Genomic DNA, 17129 nt, shown 5'->3' on the forward strand with positions numbered 1-17129 from the left:
AGGTAGAGGGTGAGAGGTAAAGGGTGAGAGGTAGAGGGTGAGAGGTAGAGGGTGAAAGGTAAAGGGTGAAAGGAAGAGAGTGAGATGAGAGGGTGAGAGGTAAAGGGTGAGAGGTGGACGGTGAGAGGTAAAGGGTGAGAGGTGGACGGTGAGAGGTAGAGGGTGAGAGGTAGACGGTGAGAGGTAGAGGGTGAGAGGTAAAGGGTGAGAGGTAGAGGGTGAAAGGTAAAGGGTGAAAGGAAGAGAGTGAGATGAGAGGGTGAGAGGTAAAGGGTGAGAGGTGGACGGTGAGAGGTAGAGGGTGAGAGGTAGACGGTGAGAGGTAGAGGGTGAGAGGTAAAGGGTGAGAGGTGGACGGTGAGAGGTAAAGGGTGAGAGGTGGACGGTGAGAGGTAGAGGGTGAGAGGTAGACGGTGAGAGGTAGAGGGTGAGAGGTAAAGGGTGAGAGGTGGACGGTGAGAGGTAGACGTGAGAGGTAAAGGGTGAGAGGTAGAGGCTTGAGGAGGCTAATGCTACGAAAACAGAAGGAATGAAAGAAATAAGCGCTCAAAGGAGTCAGGATAAAGAAGAGAAGGATACTATCACACGCATGGTTTCCCCCAGTGCTTGTGTAAAGTCCACTGGTGTAAAGGTCACTAGTGTAAAGAGCACTCGTGTAAAGTCCACTACTGTAAAGGTCACAAGTGTAAAGTACTCCAGTGTAAAGTACACTAGTGTAAAGTCCATTGGTGTAAAGTCCACTGGTGTAAAGTTCACTAGTGTAAAGCCCACTCTGAGTCTGTGTCAGTGTCACAGCACAGCGGCTGATCCGAGATGATAACGTCTTGCTGCTGTGAGATGAAGTTATTCTCGTGTCCTCAATACCAGAGCACTTTATAAATAGACACCAGACACGGGTTCATGTGAGCTGCTGTCAGCAGGCGCTGAGATTCATGTCATTCTTTTTTTGAGGCTCAGATATTGCTTTGTTTCGTAAACCCTAGTAATACTATAATACTAGATTTACTTTAAAGTTCATTTCCCTGTTTTCTGCAGGTGTGTGAGCAGCTTGGCAGAGAAGACCATCTGCTGCGTTTGAACCGCCCTCCAGTGGAGACGGTGTGTACTGCGCTGTAACCTGTAAGCAGCTGCACCAGCAGCAGAGCGCATGAGGACAGCAGGGACAACAGGTGTTCAGGTGTTCTGCTGTCTTCTCTCAATGCTTGAAATAAAAGGCTGAACTGGCTCCACTGTGTCTGCAACCCTCCAGAGGACAACCAAGTCAGAAGAGGAACTCCTTCCTTGCTGCCGCGCCACAGTGCCGTGTGTGTGTGTGTGTGTGTGCGTGTGTGTGTGTGTGTGTGTTGGTGGGGCGGGTCAGCTGGTGTTGTGAATCAGGCCGCTGAGGTGTGAGACACGGCTTCTTCCCAACACCAGGGTTCCTCCTCACCGCCTCCACCTGCTGTCTCTGCACACGCTCTGACTGATACTGCTCCTTTGTAATATTTCTAGTCGATATTGATTCTCTATCATATGTTGTGTTAAGCTTATTGTGGGTCTTTTCTCCCGTTATTAAAAGAGGGGTCAGCATCGTGGACTATAACTGGTTGACATGTTCTTGTTCTAGAAACAGGCCTCTTGGTGAAGGGCAAGAGGTTTGACCTCAAGCCTTTAACAGCCGTCATGTAGCGGTCACGACTCGTGAATGATGTGCACACATGGACACACAAAAGACTTCATTTAAATTACAAGCTACGTAAACGGTGTTATGGATATGTTATTCTAAATACTTTAAACGAGACGAGTAACAAGACAGAAATTTATGTGCACATGGACATAAATCTCTCTCTATATATATAAATATATATATATATATATATATATATATATATATCTATATATATAGATATATATATATATATATATATAGATATCTATATATATATAGATATATATAGATATCTATATATATATATATCTATATATATATAGATCTATATATAGATCTATATATATAGATATATATATATATATCTATATATATAGATATCTATATATAGATCTATATATATAAATATATATAGATATATAGATATATCTATATAGATATATCTATATATATATGAAGCATATGAATATGGCTTTGACATGGTGAATTCTGTCCACACCGTCTCCATTCCTAGTCTCCTGACATCTCTGTTCCTGTAATAATACTGGAAATAAGCAATAACTATTATAATATTGTATATAAGCAATAACTATAATAATACTGTATATAAGCATTCACTATAATAATACTGTATATAAGCATTCACTATAATAATACTGTATATAAGCATTCACTATAATAATACTGTATATAAGCATTTACTATAATAATACTGTATATAAGCATTTACTATAATAATACTGTATATAAGCATTCACTATAATAATACTGTATATAAGCATTCACTATAATAATACTGTATATAAGCATTCACTATAATAATACTGTATATAAGCATTTACTATAATAATACTGTATATAAGCATTCACTATAATAATACTGTATATAAGCATTCACTATAATAATACTGTATATAAGCATTCACTATAATAATACTGTATACTCTATAAATGAATGTCTGGTGACTGAAGGAACAACATCTGTGTCGTGTCATGAACACTCATCAGGAACATGTGACACTTGCTATAACTCAAAAAGCACACAGGTGTTGCATTGTACAGTTTTTACTAGCTAGACAGATGTCTTTTACAGATGCAGATAAATAAAAGCTTGGCAACAGAAGAATGGATGAAAAAAAGACAAAAGTGGAAATAATACAAAATCATTCTTGTGTCACTGAGCTCACACAGCTGGAATGTTTTAGAACTTCACACGCTGGTCTTCTTGATTTGGGAAACTTCATGCAGGTAAGAGATGAACAACTTGGTTCCCTCTATGTAGTTGTACCTGAAACGAGAAAATAAGAGAAAAAAAAGTAAAATGTGAGTCATGTGAGTTTTGTCCTGTAAAGGAAAAGTCTGTTAAAACCACCCGGAATGTTTTCACCCTGTAACACAAAAAATAAATAAATAAATAAATCACACAAACACATGAAGGTTAAAAAAAACAGTGATCGGAGCAGAGAGACACGCCCACTTTAAATATAACAACTTTCACTAATGTCAGCGAGCAGCATGAAGCTACACAAAGACGCACGCAACTTAGAACAAAGTAACACAAAGACGTCAGTGTTCTAGTGTTAAAGACCTCAGTGTTCTAGGGTTAAAGACCTCAGTGTTCTAGGGTTAAAGACCTCAGTGTTCTAAGGTTAAAGACCTCAGTGTTCTAGTGTTAAAGACCTCAGTGTTCTAGTGTTAAAGACCTCAGTGTTCTAGGGTTAAAGACGTCAGTGTTCTAGTGTTAAAGACGTCAGTGTTCTAGTGTTAAAGACGTCAGTGTTCTAGTGTTAAAGACCTCAGTGTTCTAGTGTTAAAGACCTCAGTGTTCTAGTGTTAAAGACCTCAGTGTTCTAGTGTTAAAGATGTCAGTGTTCTAGTGTTAAAGACCTCAGTGTTCTAGGGTTAAAGACCTCAGTGTTCTAGTGTTAAAGACCTCAGTGTTCTAGGGTTAAAGACGTCAGTGTTCTAGTGTTAAAGACCTCAGTGTTCTAGGGTTAAAGACCTCAGTGTTCTAGGGTTAAAGACCTCAGTGTTCTAGTGTTAAAGACGTCAGTGTTCTAGTGTTAAAGACGTCAGTGTTCTAGTGTTAAAGACGTCAGTGTTCTAGTGTTAAAGACCTCAGTGTTCTAGTGTTAAAGACCTCAGTGTTCTAGGGTTAAAGACCTCAGTGTTCTAAGGTTAAAGACCTCAGTGTTCTAGGGTTAAAGACGTCAGTGTTCTAGTGTTAAAGACCTCAGTGTTCTAGTGTTAAAGACGTCAGTGTTCTAGTGTTAAAGACCTCAGTGTTCTAGGGTTAAAGACGTCAATGTTCTAGTGTTAAAGACCTCAGTGTTCTAGGGTTAAAGACGTCAATGTTCTAGTGTTAAAGACCTCAGTGTTCTAGTGTTAAAGACCTCAGTGTTCTAGGGTTAAAGACGTCAGTGTTCTAGTGTTAAAGACCTCAGTGTTCTAGTGTTAAAGACCTCAGTGTTCTAGGGTTAAAGACGTCAGTGTTCTAGTGTTAAAGACGTCAATGTTCTAGTGTTAAAGACGTCAGTGTTCTAGGGTTAAAGACCTCAGTGTTCTAGGGTTAAAGACCTCAGTGTTCTAGGGTTAAAGACGTCAGTGTTCTAGTGTTAAAGACCTCAGTGTTCTAGTGTTAAAGACGTCAATGTTCTAGTGTTAAAGACCTCAGTGTTCTAGGGTTAAAGACGTCAGTGTTCTAGTGTTAAAGACCTCAGTGTTCTAGTGTTAAAGACCTCAGTGTTCTAGGGTTAAAGACCTCAGTGTTCTAGGGTTAAAGACGTCAGTGTTCTAGTGTTAAAGACCTCAGTGTTCTAGTGTTAAAGACCTCAGTGTTCTAGGGTTAAAGACCTCAGTGTTCTAGGGTTAAAGACGTCAGTGTTCTAGTGTTAAAGACCTCAGTGTTCTAGTGTTAAAGACCTCAGTGTTCTAGTGTTAAAGACCTCAGTGTTCTAGTGTTAAAGACCTCAGTGTTCTAGTGTTAAAGACCTCAGTGTTCTAGGGTTAAAGACCTCAGTGTTCTAGTGTTAAAGACCTCAGTGTTCTAGTGTTAAAGACCTCAGTGTTCTAGTGTTAAAGACCTCAGTGTTCTAGGGTTAAAGACCTCAGTGTTCTAGGGTTAAAGACGTCAATGTTCTAGTGTTAAAGACCTCAGTGTTCTAGGGTTAAAGACCTCAGTGTTCTAGGGTTAAAGACGTCAATGTTCTAGTGTTAAAGACCTCAGTGTTCTAGTGTTAAAGACGTCAGTGTTCTAGTGTTAAAGACCTCAGTGTTCTAGTGTTAAAGACCTCAGTGTTCTAGGGTTAAAGACGTCAGTGTTCTAGTGTTAAAGACCTCAGTGTTCTAGTGTTAAAGACCTCAGTGTTCTAGGGTTAAAGACGTCAGTGTTCTAGTGTTAAAGACGTCAATGTTCTAGTGTTAAAGACGTCAGTGTTCTAGGGTTAAAGACCTCAGTGTTCTAGTGTTAAAGACGTCAGTGTTCTAGGGTTAGAGACCTCAGTGTTCTAGTGTTAAAGACCTCAGTGTTCTAGTGTTAAAGACCTCAGTGTTCTAGGGTTAAAGACCTCAGTGTTCTAGGGTTAAAGACCTCAGTGTTCTAGGGTTAAAGACCTCAGTGTTCTAGTGTTAAAGACGTCAGTGTTCTAGTGTTAAAGACCTCAGTGTTCTAGTGTTAAAGACCTCAGTGTTCTAGGGTTAAAGACGTCAGTGTTCTAGGGTTAAAGACGTCAGTGTTCTAGTGTTAAAGACCTCAGTGTTCTAGTGTTAAAGACGTCAATGTTCTAGTGTTAAAGACCTCAGTGTTCTAGGGTTAAAGACGTCAGTGTTCTAGTGTTAAAGACCTCAGTGTTCTAGTGTTAAAGACCTCAGTGTTCTAGTGTTAAAGACCTCAGTGTTCTAGTGTTAAAGACCTCAGTGTTCTAGTGTTAAAGACCTCAGTGTTCTAGTGTTAAAGACCTCAGTGTTCTAGTGTTAAAGACCTCAGTGTTCTAGTGTTAAAGACGTCAGTGTTCTAGGGTTAAAGACCTCAGTGTTCTAGTGTTAAAAACGTCAGTGTTCTAGTGTTAAAGACCTCAGTGTTCTAGTGTTAAAGACCTCAGTGTTCTAGGGTTAAAGACGTCAGTGTTCTAGTGTTAAAGACCTCAGTGTTCTAGGGTTAAAGACCTCAGTGTTCTAGTGTTAAAGACGTCAGTGTTCTAGTGTTAAAGATGTCAGTGTTCTAGTGTTAAAGACCTCAGTGTTCTAGTGTTAAAGACCTCAGTGTTCTAGTGTTAAAGACCTCAGTGTTCTAGGGTTAAAGACCTCAGTGTTCTAGGGTTAAAGACCTCAGTGTTCTAGTGTTAAAGACCTCAGTGTTCTAGGGTTAAAGACCTCAGTGTTCTAGTGTTAAAGACCTCAGTGTTCTAGGGTTAAAGACCTCAGTGTTCTAGGGTTAAAGACGTCAGTGTTCTAGTGTTAAAGACCTCAGTGTTCTAGTGTTAAAGACCTCAGTGTTCTAGGGTTAAAGACCTCAGTGTTCTAGGGTTAAAGACCTCAGTGTTCTAGTGTTAAAGACCTCAGTGTTCTAGTGTTAAAGACCTCAGTGTTCTAGTGTTAAAGACCTCAGTGTTCTAGGGTTAAAGACCTCAGTGTTCTAGTGTTAAAGACCTCAGTGTTCTAGTGTTAAAGACCTCAGTGTTCTAGTGTTAAAGACCTCAGTGTTCTAGGGTTAAAGACCTCAGTGTTCTAGTGTTAAAGACCTCAGTGTTCTAGTGTTAAAGATGTCAGTGTTCTAGTGTTAAAGACGTCCACATGCCTTCTGATCAAATCCCACCGTCTCGCCTGCATCTTGTGCTCACACTAACGCTCCAACAGGCCCGACAGATAAGTTGAGCTAATAAAGGTTACATTTCCAACTTGCTGTTGAAAATGAAATGGAAAGGAAGGACATGCGTTGACCACCTGCTCATTTTCTCATTCTGGGAGTGCAGTCCGTCGTCGAAGCCTCCAATGGGCATCATGATGATGCTTTTCCCCGTCACATCCTGGAAGGTTCTGGCGACCGGAATGGTCCCGCCCTCACGAATCAGATCAGGGTCCAAGTCAAAAACTAGGGAAGATGGAACATCTTTTATTATTGTGGAATGGACGTGATTCTCCCAGGGATTAAAACAAAACAAACGGTAGAGGCATATAACATGAAATATAAAAGCAATGTAAGGTCGTAACAGAGAAGCCACAAGCAGTAATGAATGGCAACATCATAAAACCATCTTCATATTGGTGTAAGGCCAGATAACTGGCTCGAGAAGGTCGGATGACCTAATCAGACATTTGTTTTCAATACATCTCTAAGAAAGAAGGGACCATGACTCTCAGACGACATCAAGTTAAAAGGTCAGGATGCAGCTATTAAGACAAAGTCAGTGTCTTCACTTTGCCACAGCATTTATTGACCAAAACAGACAAAAGCATTTAAAAAAGTCAAACTACTGCTTACACAAGGCTCAGTGATTGAAACGCAGCGTCCAAATCAAGCAAAAGGCAGGTGACACGACTTCACCATGAACCATATAAGTTTTCCCCTCTTTATTTGACAGCAGAGCAACAATAAGAGCTTGATGTCTGCATTGCATCATATTTACATTTGACCGCCTGGTGGCAAACATACTCGACAGCCTCATCAGCTGTTTTACCCGGCTCGCTTTGCCAAACCACGTTTTTGAAGCGGCTGCGTCTCGGTATCTCAGTTCGGGCTCATGGAAGATCACAGCTAAGTACAGGTGCCGTTCCCAAAGATCTGTTCCCAATCACAAACAGACGGGGCGGGGCGATGAAATTGGCGGAGGATGCAAGCCAAACCCAAAGTGGTGGTCACTGTACCAGAACCTTTGTCTCCTGATGACTGCCCCGATTGCCGACTCAGATGAAGAAACTACTTCTCCTCAGCTTGGGCCGAACCCTCCACCGAGCTCTCTATAAGTAAACAGTAAGTAGAGTGGTTTTGTGCTGTTTCACCTTCATGGTGCCGAGGCGTGTGCAGCCTTTAGGCGTCGACAGAACTCGGTGTGTGAAAGGACTGGCATCAAGCAACAGACCAAAGTGAAAGTCTGCCGGGACTCTGCCAAGAAACTGTGACACTTCCAACTGAGGTACCACTGAGGATCAAGTGGCAGGACCACCGCTGACACCCGAGTCCTCAGCAAGGCCAATATTCCCAGCATTCCCACTCTGCTGGTGCAGGCACAGCTCAGACGGACCGGCACTGAGACAGGAATGTCCTGCAGCAGACTATGGTCTGGCTGGTTTGCAAATTCTCACGTGTTTTCCCACTAAACTTCAGGTCCAGTGCTATAAACTCTGTCATGGTTGTGATGCAGTGACTTTAATGACGATGGTATGCTCCGTACCTCTCTTTACAGCAGCCTTCCCGGCCTCATAGAGAGGATGCTGCGTGTTAGCCAGCCAGGGCTTGGCCCCAATCACCATTGTGACTTTCAGCTTATTGGGACTCTTTCGCTTGGAAAACACTGAGTGAAGGTAATCGGTGACCTAAAGGAGAAAACCAACAAAATGAGAGTAAAAATAGTTCATGGCAAGAAAGTATTAGATTGTTCTGAAAATAGGAGACACAATTCGGCCATTTTTTTTCAAAGCAGAGAATTCACTTCCTGTTTTACCTGTTTCTTGACCGCAGCCGGGTCCATGTTGGGAACTTGTCTAATGGAGAACTTCGCGGTAACCTTAGCAGGGATGACGGTCTTTGTGCCAGGGTCAGAGAAGGCCCCCTCAATGCCATGAATGGTGACGGTGGGATAGCGCCACATGTGGGCCAACAAGTCCACCTGCGGGAAACACAATGACATCATGTCTTGTTGTGTCCGCATTGCCTTTCGCACAGAAACCTTCACACAGAAACTTTGACCGCTTTCAAGACGATAGCCCGACCTTATTGGTGTACATGAGCTGACTGACACCGATCTTGGTCTTGTAGTTGTCCAAGTCAAACTGGATGTCCTGATACATTCTCCATTCCTCATCAGAGAGTGGAGCCACGGCCTCCCTGATACCTGGAATCAGGATCTTACCACTGGGGCTGATCAGTGTGTCTAAGATGAGATCAGAAGAGTTTAACCCTCATCCTACATACAACATATAAGCACTACCAACTGAGATCTCCAAGAACAAACTTTTGTAAGAAACAGTCATCAAAATCTGAACTTATTTCTCCTCAAAAACATTATTAGTCATGTAATTAACTACTCTTTGAAGAAAAGAGGTAAAAAATAAATAAATAAATAACCGGTCAAGTGATTTAAAACATTTAAATATCTTACTTTTCTTGGTTGTAATAAAGTATGCCAATATACTTTTCACATTCATGCCTAAAGAGAATCTTGTCCTACGATATCAGACACCCCTAAAGTGGACCATACCATTCTTAACCTTGACGTTTTGTTACCATCTCTTCGGGTTAATCACATCATTGTTTGTTTAGTTTGTTTTCCTATCACGCCGTTCTGCTCCAGCCTCACTTCTATAAGGATTTACTGTTTTACAAAAAGGTTAAAAAAAAATTAAAGAATTAAAATGTTTTGCGCTGCAGCACCCGGCATATTGCTGAGGCGTGGCCCAATGTCTTATTGTCTTGTGACTGAATAAAACCTACAAAACACACTCACCAAGAATGCCTATAAGGTCAGTCATTGGTTCAATCACGGTGCCGCCGTAAACGCCCGAATGTAAGTCCTGTTTAGGTCCATCAACCTGCAATCGCACCAGAAAAGAGCTGAGTGACACTCGTCTGGCCAAAGAATTAGAAAATACTTATTTGAAATTAAATGTTTGCTGTTCGGATTTGTGTTGTGTGTAAGTGAGTGAGTGAGTGAGTGAGTGAGTGAGTGTGTGTGTGTGTGTGTGTGTGTGTGTGTGTGTGTGTGTGTGTGTGTGTGTGTGTGTGTGTGTGTGTGTGAGTGTGTGTGTGTGTTTTGGGCAATTGCAACCTCAGCAAAGAAGTAGCAGTTGCCCCTGGTCCCGTAGGTGAGGGCGGGTCGTCTGCTGAGCCAGCCGCAATCGGAGATGATGATGTAATCCACGTCCGAGAAGAAGGTGTCCCTCTGCGCCAGGATCATGGCGTCCAGGCCGTTAGAGCCGGTCTCCTCCATGCCCTCGATGACGAACTTTACATTTACCGGCAGCTCCTGGTGGACAGACAGCGCTACTGCGTCACAAGCTGGTGGAGGAGAATCTTATCTGCAGGCGGCAAACTCCAGTTATGCCGAGTGACGCCAATGTGGAAATATCTTAAACCTGCATTCTCTCTCCTGACCACCAGGGGGCGACTCCTCTGGTTGTATAGAAGTCTATGCTTCATGTGTTAAAGCTGCATTCTCTCTCCTGACCACCAGGGGGCGACTCCTCTGGTTGTATAGAAGTCTATATAAGTGACTCTACTTCTCTCTTGATGTATTCCCTCAGTAAACATGAGTTTATGTCTCAATCTCTAGTTTCTAGTCTTCTTCTATACAGCATGATGTTCATTTAGTACATTATGGTCTGTCAAACAGACCATAATAAGGGGACGCTTTAGGGCGGGGCTACAAAGTGATTGACAGGTCGACACCAGAGCCTTATGAGGCGTCTCTACGTCCCCTGAATTCTAGTAACTTCCATTCACTGTTTAAAAAAATAAAACATGTTGAGAGAGAAATTGCGATTCCTGAACGTCATTCTCAGACCCAATAAGTAACATTGTGATGAATACATCCAATTTATATTTACAGACTGACTACAATTTATATTTACAGACTGACTACAATTTATATTTACAGACTGACTACAATTTATATTTACAGACTGACTACAATTTATATTTACAGACTGACTACAATTTATATTTACAGACTGACTACAATTTATATTTACAGACTGACTACAACAGATATATTTTCGACGATGCCTTTTTGAAATTGTAAGGTTGTTTCAGAGTCCGATCCATTAACCGCGTGTGAATCTAGTCGACACCCACACCATTCCTCTCTCCTTAATGCTACGGCATCTGGCTGAGGCCTTTTGAGGAGCATATTCAGCTCTGTGTTGTTTCCATCAGATGAAATGGCAGCGAGGATGGTGGAACATGAACAGACGGCTGCAGTGACTTTGCAAGTCGGTCTGGCAGAAGCTCGTCTTCTCCCGCTCGCCTGAGGATACGCAGTTAATCCTGTGGTGACACTTTCTGTGACGCCCACGTCTATATTGCCTTCTCCACATACTTATACTGGGTTTACATTACATTTTATTTAGCTGACGCTTTTATCCAGAGAGACTTACATATTGCTCTATACACCGTAGAAGCTCAGGCCGAAGCCTGAGAAACTGAGGGCTGCTGGATTTACTGATGACGCTTTTCACACTGAGGGTTATGTGTGTCTGGTTGTGTTACTGTTTTTACATCTGCAGTTGTATTTCATCAAAAACAGGCCACAGTGTTGTTGCTGCTGGTCGAGCCGGTCTGGCCCCGCCTCTCCCTCAAGGTGCAGCAGCTGTGATGGAGCTGTCTTGTGTGTGCAGCGTTTTAGTGCTGCGGTTTTGTTGGATTGTTTTGTTGTAAGGAAATGGGACTAGTTGTTGATTTGGACAGCACTGAGAAGTGCTGCGTAATTGCACATTGCTCCTTGGAGTGTCTGCTGTTAACCTTAAGCGCCCCGAACTCCCAGGACCTCATTTTTAGATTAAAATAAAGTTTTGAAAAACGTATTTATCTCTGCAATAACATGGTTGTTTAACTTCATTTGAATTCCTACAATACTGTAACCCTCGTGAGAATATACCTACGGTTAACCAAAAGTAAAGCAACCATTAATGAAGCGTCTTTTCTTTCTCGTCAAAGTGGTTTAAATTGCTCCGCAGGTCGGTCCACACCCTGTGTGACCTCGATGCTCGTGATAGTGCAGAAGAATCGTCCGTATAGCAGAGTGAGGTCTGCTGTCCTCACATGTATGAGCGGGTCGGTCTGACAGGAACTCCAGGGACACTTTCCCCCAGTCCGCCTCCATCGTGGACTACACTGAAGGCCGAAAGCACACGGCCGCCACTGATATCCACAAGTACTTCTGACTATAATTATACGAGCTGTCAGCAGATTCAACGCATTCTAGAAATGTAGCCGTGTATGAAAAGTAGGATTGCGTGCGCAGGGCGTCTGTTTGTTTCTCCGCTGACAGCGTTCTCAAGTCCAGATGAACGGTCACATGGTCACATGGTCACATGGTCACAGGTGAACCCCAACACACACACACACACACACACACACACACACATTTGATTGTTATCTGAGTAATGCAGGTCCTGTGAACTTTCTCTCACCATACTGAGGGCCCGGTACGCCTCCACAGCATGGATCCAGGCCAGAACCGGGGCCTTGTTGTCAGACGCTCCTCTCCCATACAGGTTACCTGCAACAGGTACATGTTAAGACGTGTGCAAAGCTGAAGAGAAGCACTGAATGTGACAACAAGCAGAGACAGTAACGCAACATTAAAACTGATCCAATCGCTTGTCATCAGGTGACTAAAGGTCCATAAGAACGTCACCTGATGACAACCATCACCTTGACAACTGAGGGAAACTCCATTCACTGCTGACAAAAAGGTCTGAAGTGGTCATACACTGCCACCCATTGGCCAGCCGTTGTAAGTGCAACACAGAATACTGAACACCAAGATGGCTGCCGGATGACCACCATGATCTTGGCAATCCCTCTTCAGTAGAGGAAGAGTGTGCCTCTGACTACTGTGTAGGACTGTTATGAGGACTTTCTTGGGTCTGTCCCATGTCTGGCAGCATGAGTGGGCCATGCTGAGGAGCTGCATTAAAGGCTGTTACCGTTGATGTCGGTCAGGTTGTAGGGATCTGTGGCCCAGCCGTCCTCCAGCTTCGCCGGCTGGACGTCCAGGTGGCCGTAGACGCACACCGTGTGTTTGCTTGAGTCGCTGCCAAACAGAGCCGTCACCACTTTAGGCAACGCTAACCTTCTCCCGTCAGGAAGCTGCGGACATGTGAAGGCGAGTTAGCATCAGCACGAATTGCTGTAGGTCTTTTTCACCAGCTGTATACCACCTGACCTGTATCTCATCTGATGATATGCTACATGAGATGCTACAGAGATGCTACTACAATGCTACATAAAATGCTACATGATATGCTGCATGATATGCTACATGAGATGCTATATGATATGCTACATGATATGTTATTTGAGATGCTACATGATATGCTACATGATATGTTACATGAGATGCTACATGATATGCTACATGAGATGTTACATGAGATGCTACATGATATGCTACATGAGATGCTACTGAGATGCTATATGATATGCTACATGAGATGCTACATGAAATGATACATGGTATGCTATATAATATGCTACATGATATGCTACATGAGATGCTACATGGGATGCTACATAAGATGCTACAGGATATGCTACATAAGATGCTGCATGGGGTGCTGCATGATATGCTACATGAGATGCTACTGAGATGCTACATGATATGCTACATGAGATGCTACTGAGATGCTACATGAGATGCTACATGATATGCTACATGAGATGCTACTGAGATGCTACTGAGATGCTACATGAGATGCTACTGAGATGCTACATGAGATGCTACTGAGATGCTACATGAGATGCTACATGAGTAAATTGAGCTTTCCTCTTCACTCATCAACCATCTTGTGGAGTCAGTGAACAGGTGTTCACGTCCTGTCAGAATCAGTTCTTTGCATCCGGAGCTCAGGTGTCTCACTGACTTCTTGCTCTCCGATGTCCACCAGCTCCACAGTCCCTCCCATGAGCCTCAGCTTCTGAGCCGCCACCTCCATCATGCGGTGCAGGTCTGCTCTCTTCAGGACGTTGCTGGAGTCGCTTTCAATGGCAACCCAGTCTCTCAGAGTCTGACACACACACACACACACACACACACACACACACACACACACACACACACACACACACACACACACACACGCACACACACACACACACAGAACAGCGTTCCGGTGAAACACACTCTGCACACTACAAAAGTCCAACGACTAAAAGGTTTTCTTGATTCAGTTTCAATCAAGCGATCTAATGTTTTTTAAGTTGCCCATATGAAAGATGAGGTTCAGCCCCTCCTGACCACAAGGTGGCAGTATTGTGCAATAAAAGGGAAAATAGGTAACTTTTTAAAGGAGATGAATCATCAAAGTGAAAAGCTCACACACATTGTGTTTTCTAAAGTGCCGACCAACCTACAAACTGTAACATAAGACAAGTATACCAATCACATATATATATATATATATATATATATATATATATATATATATATATATATATATATATATATATATATATATATATATATATATATATATATATATATATATATATATATATATATGGCCGGTGTGAAAACTAACTCGTGCTTGTTTTCTCGTTGATTGATTGATTGATTCATTGATTGATTGATTGATTCGATACATGTATATATGTATATATATACATATATATATGTATATATATATATATATATACATATATATACAGCGTTGGCCCCCTGACCTCTTGAGACCAGCTGGATGTGTTTGAGCCACTATGTTAGTGAAATGTTCATCTCCGTTAAACACAACATTACACAATAGCAGAAGCTTCATTTGTACCTCCACGTATTCCTCTTGATGGCTGTCGATGTACTGCGCCAGCTCCGAGTACTGGAAGGCTCGGACGCTGGAGATGAGCAGCAGCAGGGAGGGCAGAGCTGCAGGGTTCATCTGTTGGGAGTCAAGAAGTGAAGATGTCTGACTGTCAGAGGAGAGCATCCTCCAGAGCTGGAACATGAAGGATGCACACTGACCCTGAGGATACAGACCTCCAAGCATTTCCTCTCCTACCTCGCTAGAGCTGCAACCATTTCATTTGCTTTACTTCCAGATAAGGTTTTGGTTTAATTGTATATAAAATGTTTTTAAAAACAACAAAATCACAATGTCTCAGCGTTCCATGTTGTTGCTCTATGAAGTGAAGGCTCTCTGGATCTCTGGTCTTACCTTGTCTCTGGAGGTGTGTGTCCGGGTCCTGTGCAGCAGACTATGGCCCCGTGTCCACGCCTGCACATTTATACCCTCAGAGGCCCTGCAGGCCCCGGGGGCCTGGGTCACACAGTCACACATTTCCTGACACTGTGCCAAGACTGCTGACAGATTAATTGTAGTTTTCCACTGACAGGCACAAGAATTACACTCAATCTATTGATCTCGCTCCAAGAATGCACAGCAGGGTTCAGCGGGGACAAAAGCATCGAGGTGGAATGAACCGGTTCCTGTTGCTAATGTTTTGGAATCTCCAAGCAACCCGCCGGGGCCGACCTGAGGTCGAGCCCCGCAGGCTGAGCCCCGCAGGCCGAGCCCCGCGGGCTGAGCCCCGCAGGCCGAGCCTGCAGCCGTCCCACAATAGTTTGTCTGAAAAGGTTTAATTCCATCACCTCTTCATGTTTATTGGATAAATTGTGCTTGATAAAAACTTCCTGTCTCTGTCAGTGTCCCAGTGTGAGACGGACGAGAGCCCGGCTGTGTCCCCGTCTCCTGAAAATAACATTTAAAGGGGTTTGAAAACCTGAAGTGGGGAACCTTAAACCTGTGTTTGCTTTTGAGTTGGCTTTGTTTGAGTTTGTGTGCGCCCGGGTTCAGGACTCCAATTTCAATGCAATGTAGCTTGTCGTCTCAGCAGTTCATTTTAATGTACATTATATATATACATTACATTATGTACATTATTAATGTATAATACAATGTACATTAAGTCTTTGACGGAGTACAAGGACACGCAGACGGCGGTAAATTCCTGGAGGGAGATAAGGGTGAACGTTGGTGTGCAGGTCGACTCTACCGTGTTCCACCTGCTGTTCTGGAGGATGGAAAAGGCGGGAACCATAAACCAAAACGAGTCCGTCCATCCGAAGAAGAAGTTTTAAGATGGAAACGGAAAAGTGTGGGCATGAGCTATTTAATTTAAATAATGAGTTATTAAAAGTAAACCATCTTTAAACAACCTGGTTCATATATTACTTTGTTATTACGGTAACAGGCTATGAGGCTACGGTGAGGATATATATATATATATATATATATATATATATATATATATATATATATATATATATATATATATATATATATATATATATATATATATATATATATATATATATATATATATATATATATATATTGGCGTGTTTTTGTCTCGGGGGTAAAGAGAGCTGTCTGGTTCATACTCCGGAGCAGAAGGTGGCGGTAGTGCGCTAAATATATGGATGACAACCGAAGAAGAAGAAGAAGAAGAAGAAGAAGAAGAAGAAGAAGAAGAAGAAGAAGAAGAAGAAGCGCCTGAATTCACGCTGCCGGTTTCCAACGTGAGGAAACAAAGCAGGTCTCTAGTCCACAGAGTCCACGTCCTGGAGACACGACACGGTACAGCACCACGTCACCGCACCGCTAACACGTCACAGCACCGCTAACACGTCACAGCACCGCTAACACGTCACAGCACCGGTAACACGTCACAGCACCGCTACACGTCACAGCACCAGTAACGCGATACGTGTGTGTGTGTGTGTGTGTGTGTGTGTGTGTGTGTGTGTGTGTGTGTGTGTGTAAGCCGTGCAGAAGGCTGGATGGATTAGCTGCACGTGTCTTTGTTGGTGTTTAGTTGCTTCAGCACATTTCTTGGTTTATTACTTTCCTCCATGATGTTTCTGCTGATGAGCTCTCTGCTCACTTCAGTGGAACATTGTTCACACTCAGGTTTTATTCTATGATGACAACTTCATGTGTTTTTCTCCCTGCAGGTTGCCAGCTAGAGGCTGCAGGTTGCCCACTGGAGGCTGCAGGTTGCCCACTGGAGGCTGCAGGTTGCTCACTGGAGACTGCAGGTTGCTCACTGGAGGCTGCAGGTTGCCAGCTAGAGGCTGCAGGTTGCTCACTGGAGACTGCAGGTTGCCCACTGGAGGCTGCAGGTTGCTCACTGGAGACTGCAGGTTGCTCACTGGAGGCTGCAGGTTGCTCACTGGAGGCTGCAGGTTGCTCACTGGAGGCTGCAGGTTGCTCACTGGAGACTGCAGGTTGCCAGCTAGAGGCTGCAGGTTGCTCACTGGAGGCTGCAGGTTGCCCACTGGAGGCTGCAGGTTGCTCAGAGGAGACTGCAGGTTGCTCACTGGAGGCTGCAGGTTGCTCACTGGAGGCTGCAGGTTGCTCACTGGAGACTGCAGGTTGCCAGCCAGAGGCTGCAGGTTGCTCACTGGAGGCTGCAGGTTGCCAGCTAGAGGCTGCAGGTTGCTCACTGGAGGCTGCAGGTTGCCAGCTAGAGGCTGCAGGTTGCCCACTGGAGGCTGCAGGTTGCCCACTGGAGGCTGCAGGTTGCTCACTGGAGGCTGCAGGTTGCTCACTG

General features: G+C 43.4%; 1 protein-coding gene across 1 annotated transcript; it reads right to left on the reverse strand.

The window, feature by feature from the left end:
- Positions 1-2697: 2697 nt before the first annotated feature.
- On the reverse strand, positions 2698-14780 carry cndp1 (carnosine dipeptidase 1). The gene is made up of 12 exons (XM_068570665.1): positions 14732-14780; positions 14345-14455; positions 13448-13591; positions 12512-12674; positions 11993-12081; positions 9631-9828; positions 9310-9394; positions 8576-8736; positions 8308-8472; positions 8038-8179; positions 6590-6737; positions 2698-2936 (listed from the first exon to the last, which is right to left on the reverse strand). Exons 2-12 carry the CDS (start codon positions 14453-14455, stop codon positions 2858-2860), a joined length of 1485 nt encoding a protein of 494 aa, XP_068426766.1. The 5' UTR covers positions 14732-14780; the 3' UTR covers positions 2698-2857.
- Between the last annotated feature and the right edge of the window lie 2349 nt (positions 14781-17129).

The sequence above is a fragment of the Clinocottus analis genome, unplaced genomic scaffold, assembly GCF_023055335.1.
Source record: "Clinocottus analis isolate CAN_PGR_092001 unplaced genomic scaffold, fCliAna1.0.p SCAF_9, whole genome shotgun sequence".
Taxonomy (NCBI): domain Eukaryota; kingdom Metazoa; phylum Chordata; class Actinopteri; order Perciformes; family Cottidae; genus Clinocottus; species Clinocottus analis.

Bases quoted from the DNA above. Each gene is read 5' to 3' on its own strand.
- cndp1 (XM_068570665.1), bottom strand. From the start codon at position 14,455: ATGAACCCTGCAGCTCTGCCCTCCCTGCTGCTGCTCATCTCCAGCGTC. The intron at 8,737-9,309 runs GTGAGTGTGTTT...ATCTCATCTTAG, and splicing joins TGACCTTATAGGCATTCTTG to ACACACTGATCAGCCCCAGT. The intron at 8,473-8,575 runs GTCGGGCTATCG...TGTTTCCCGCAG, and splicing joins AGCTCATGTACACCAATAAG to GTGGACTTGTTGGCCCACAT.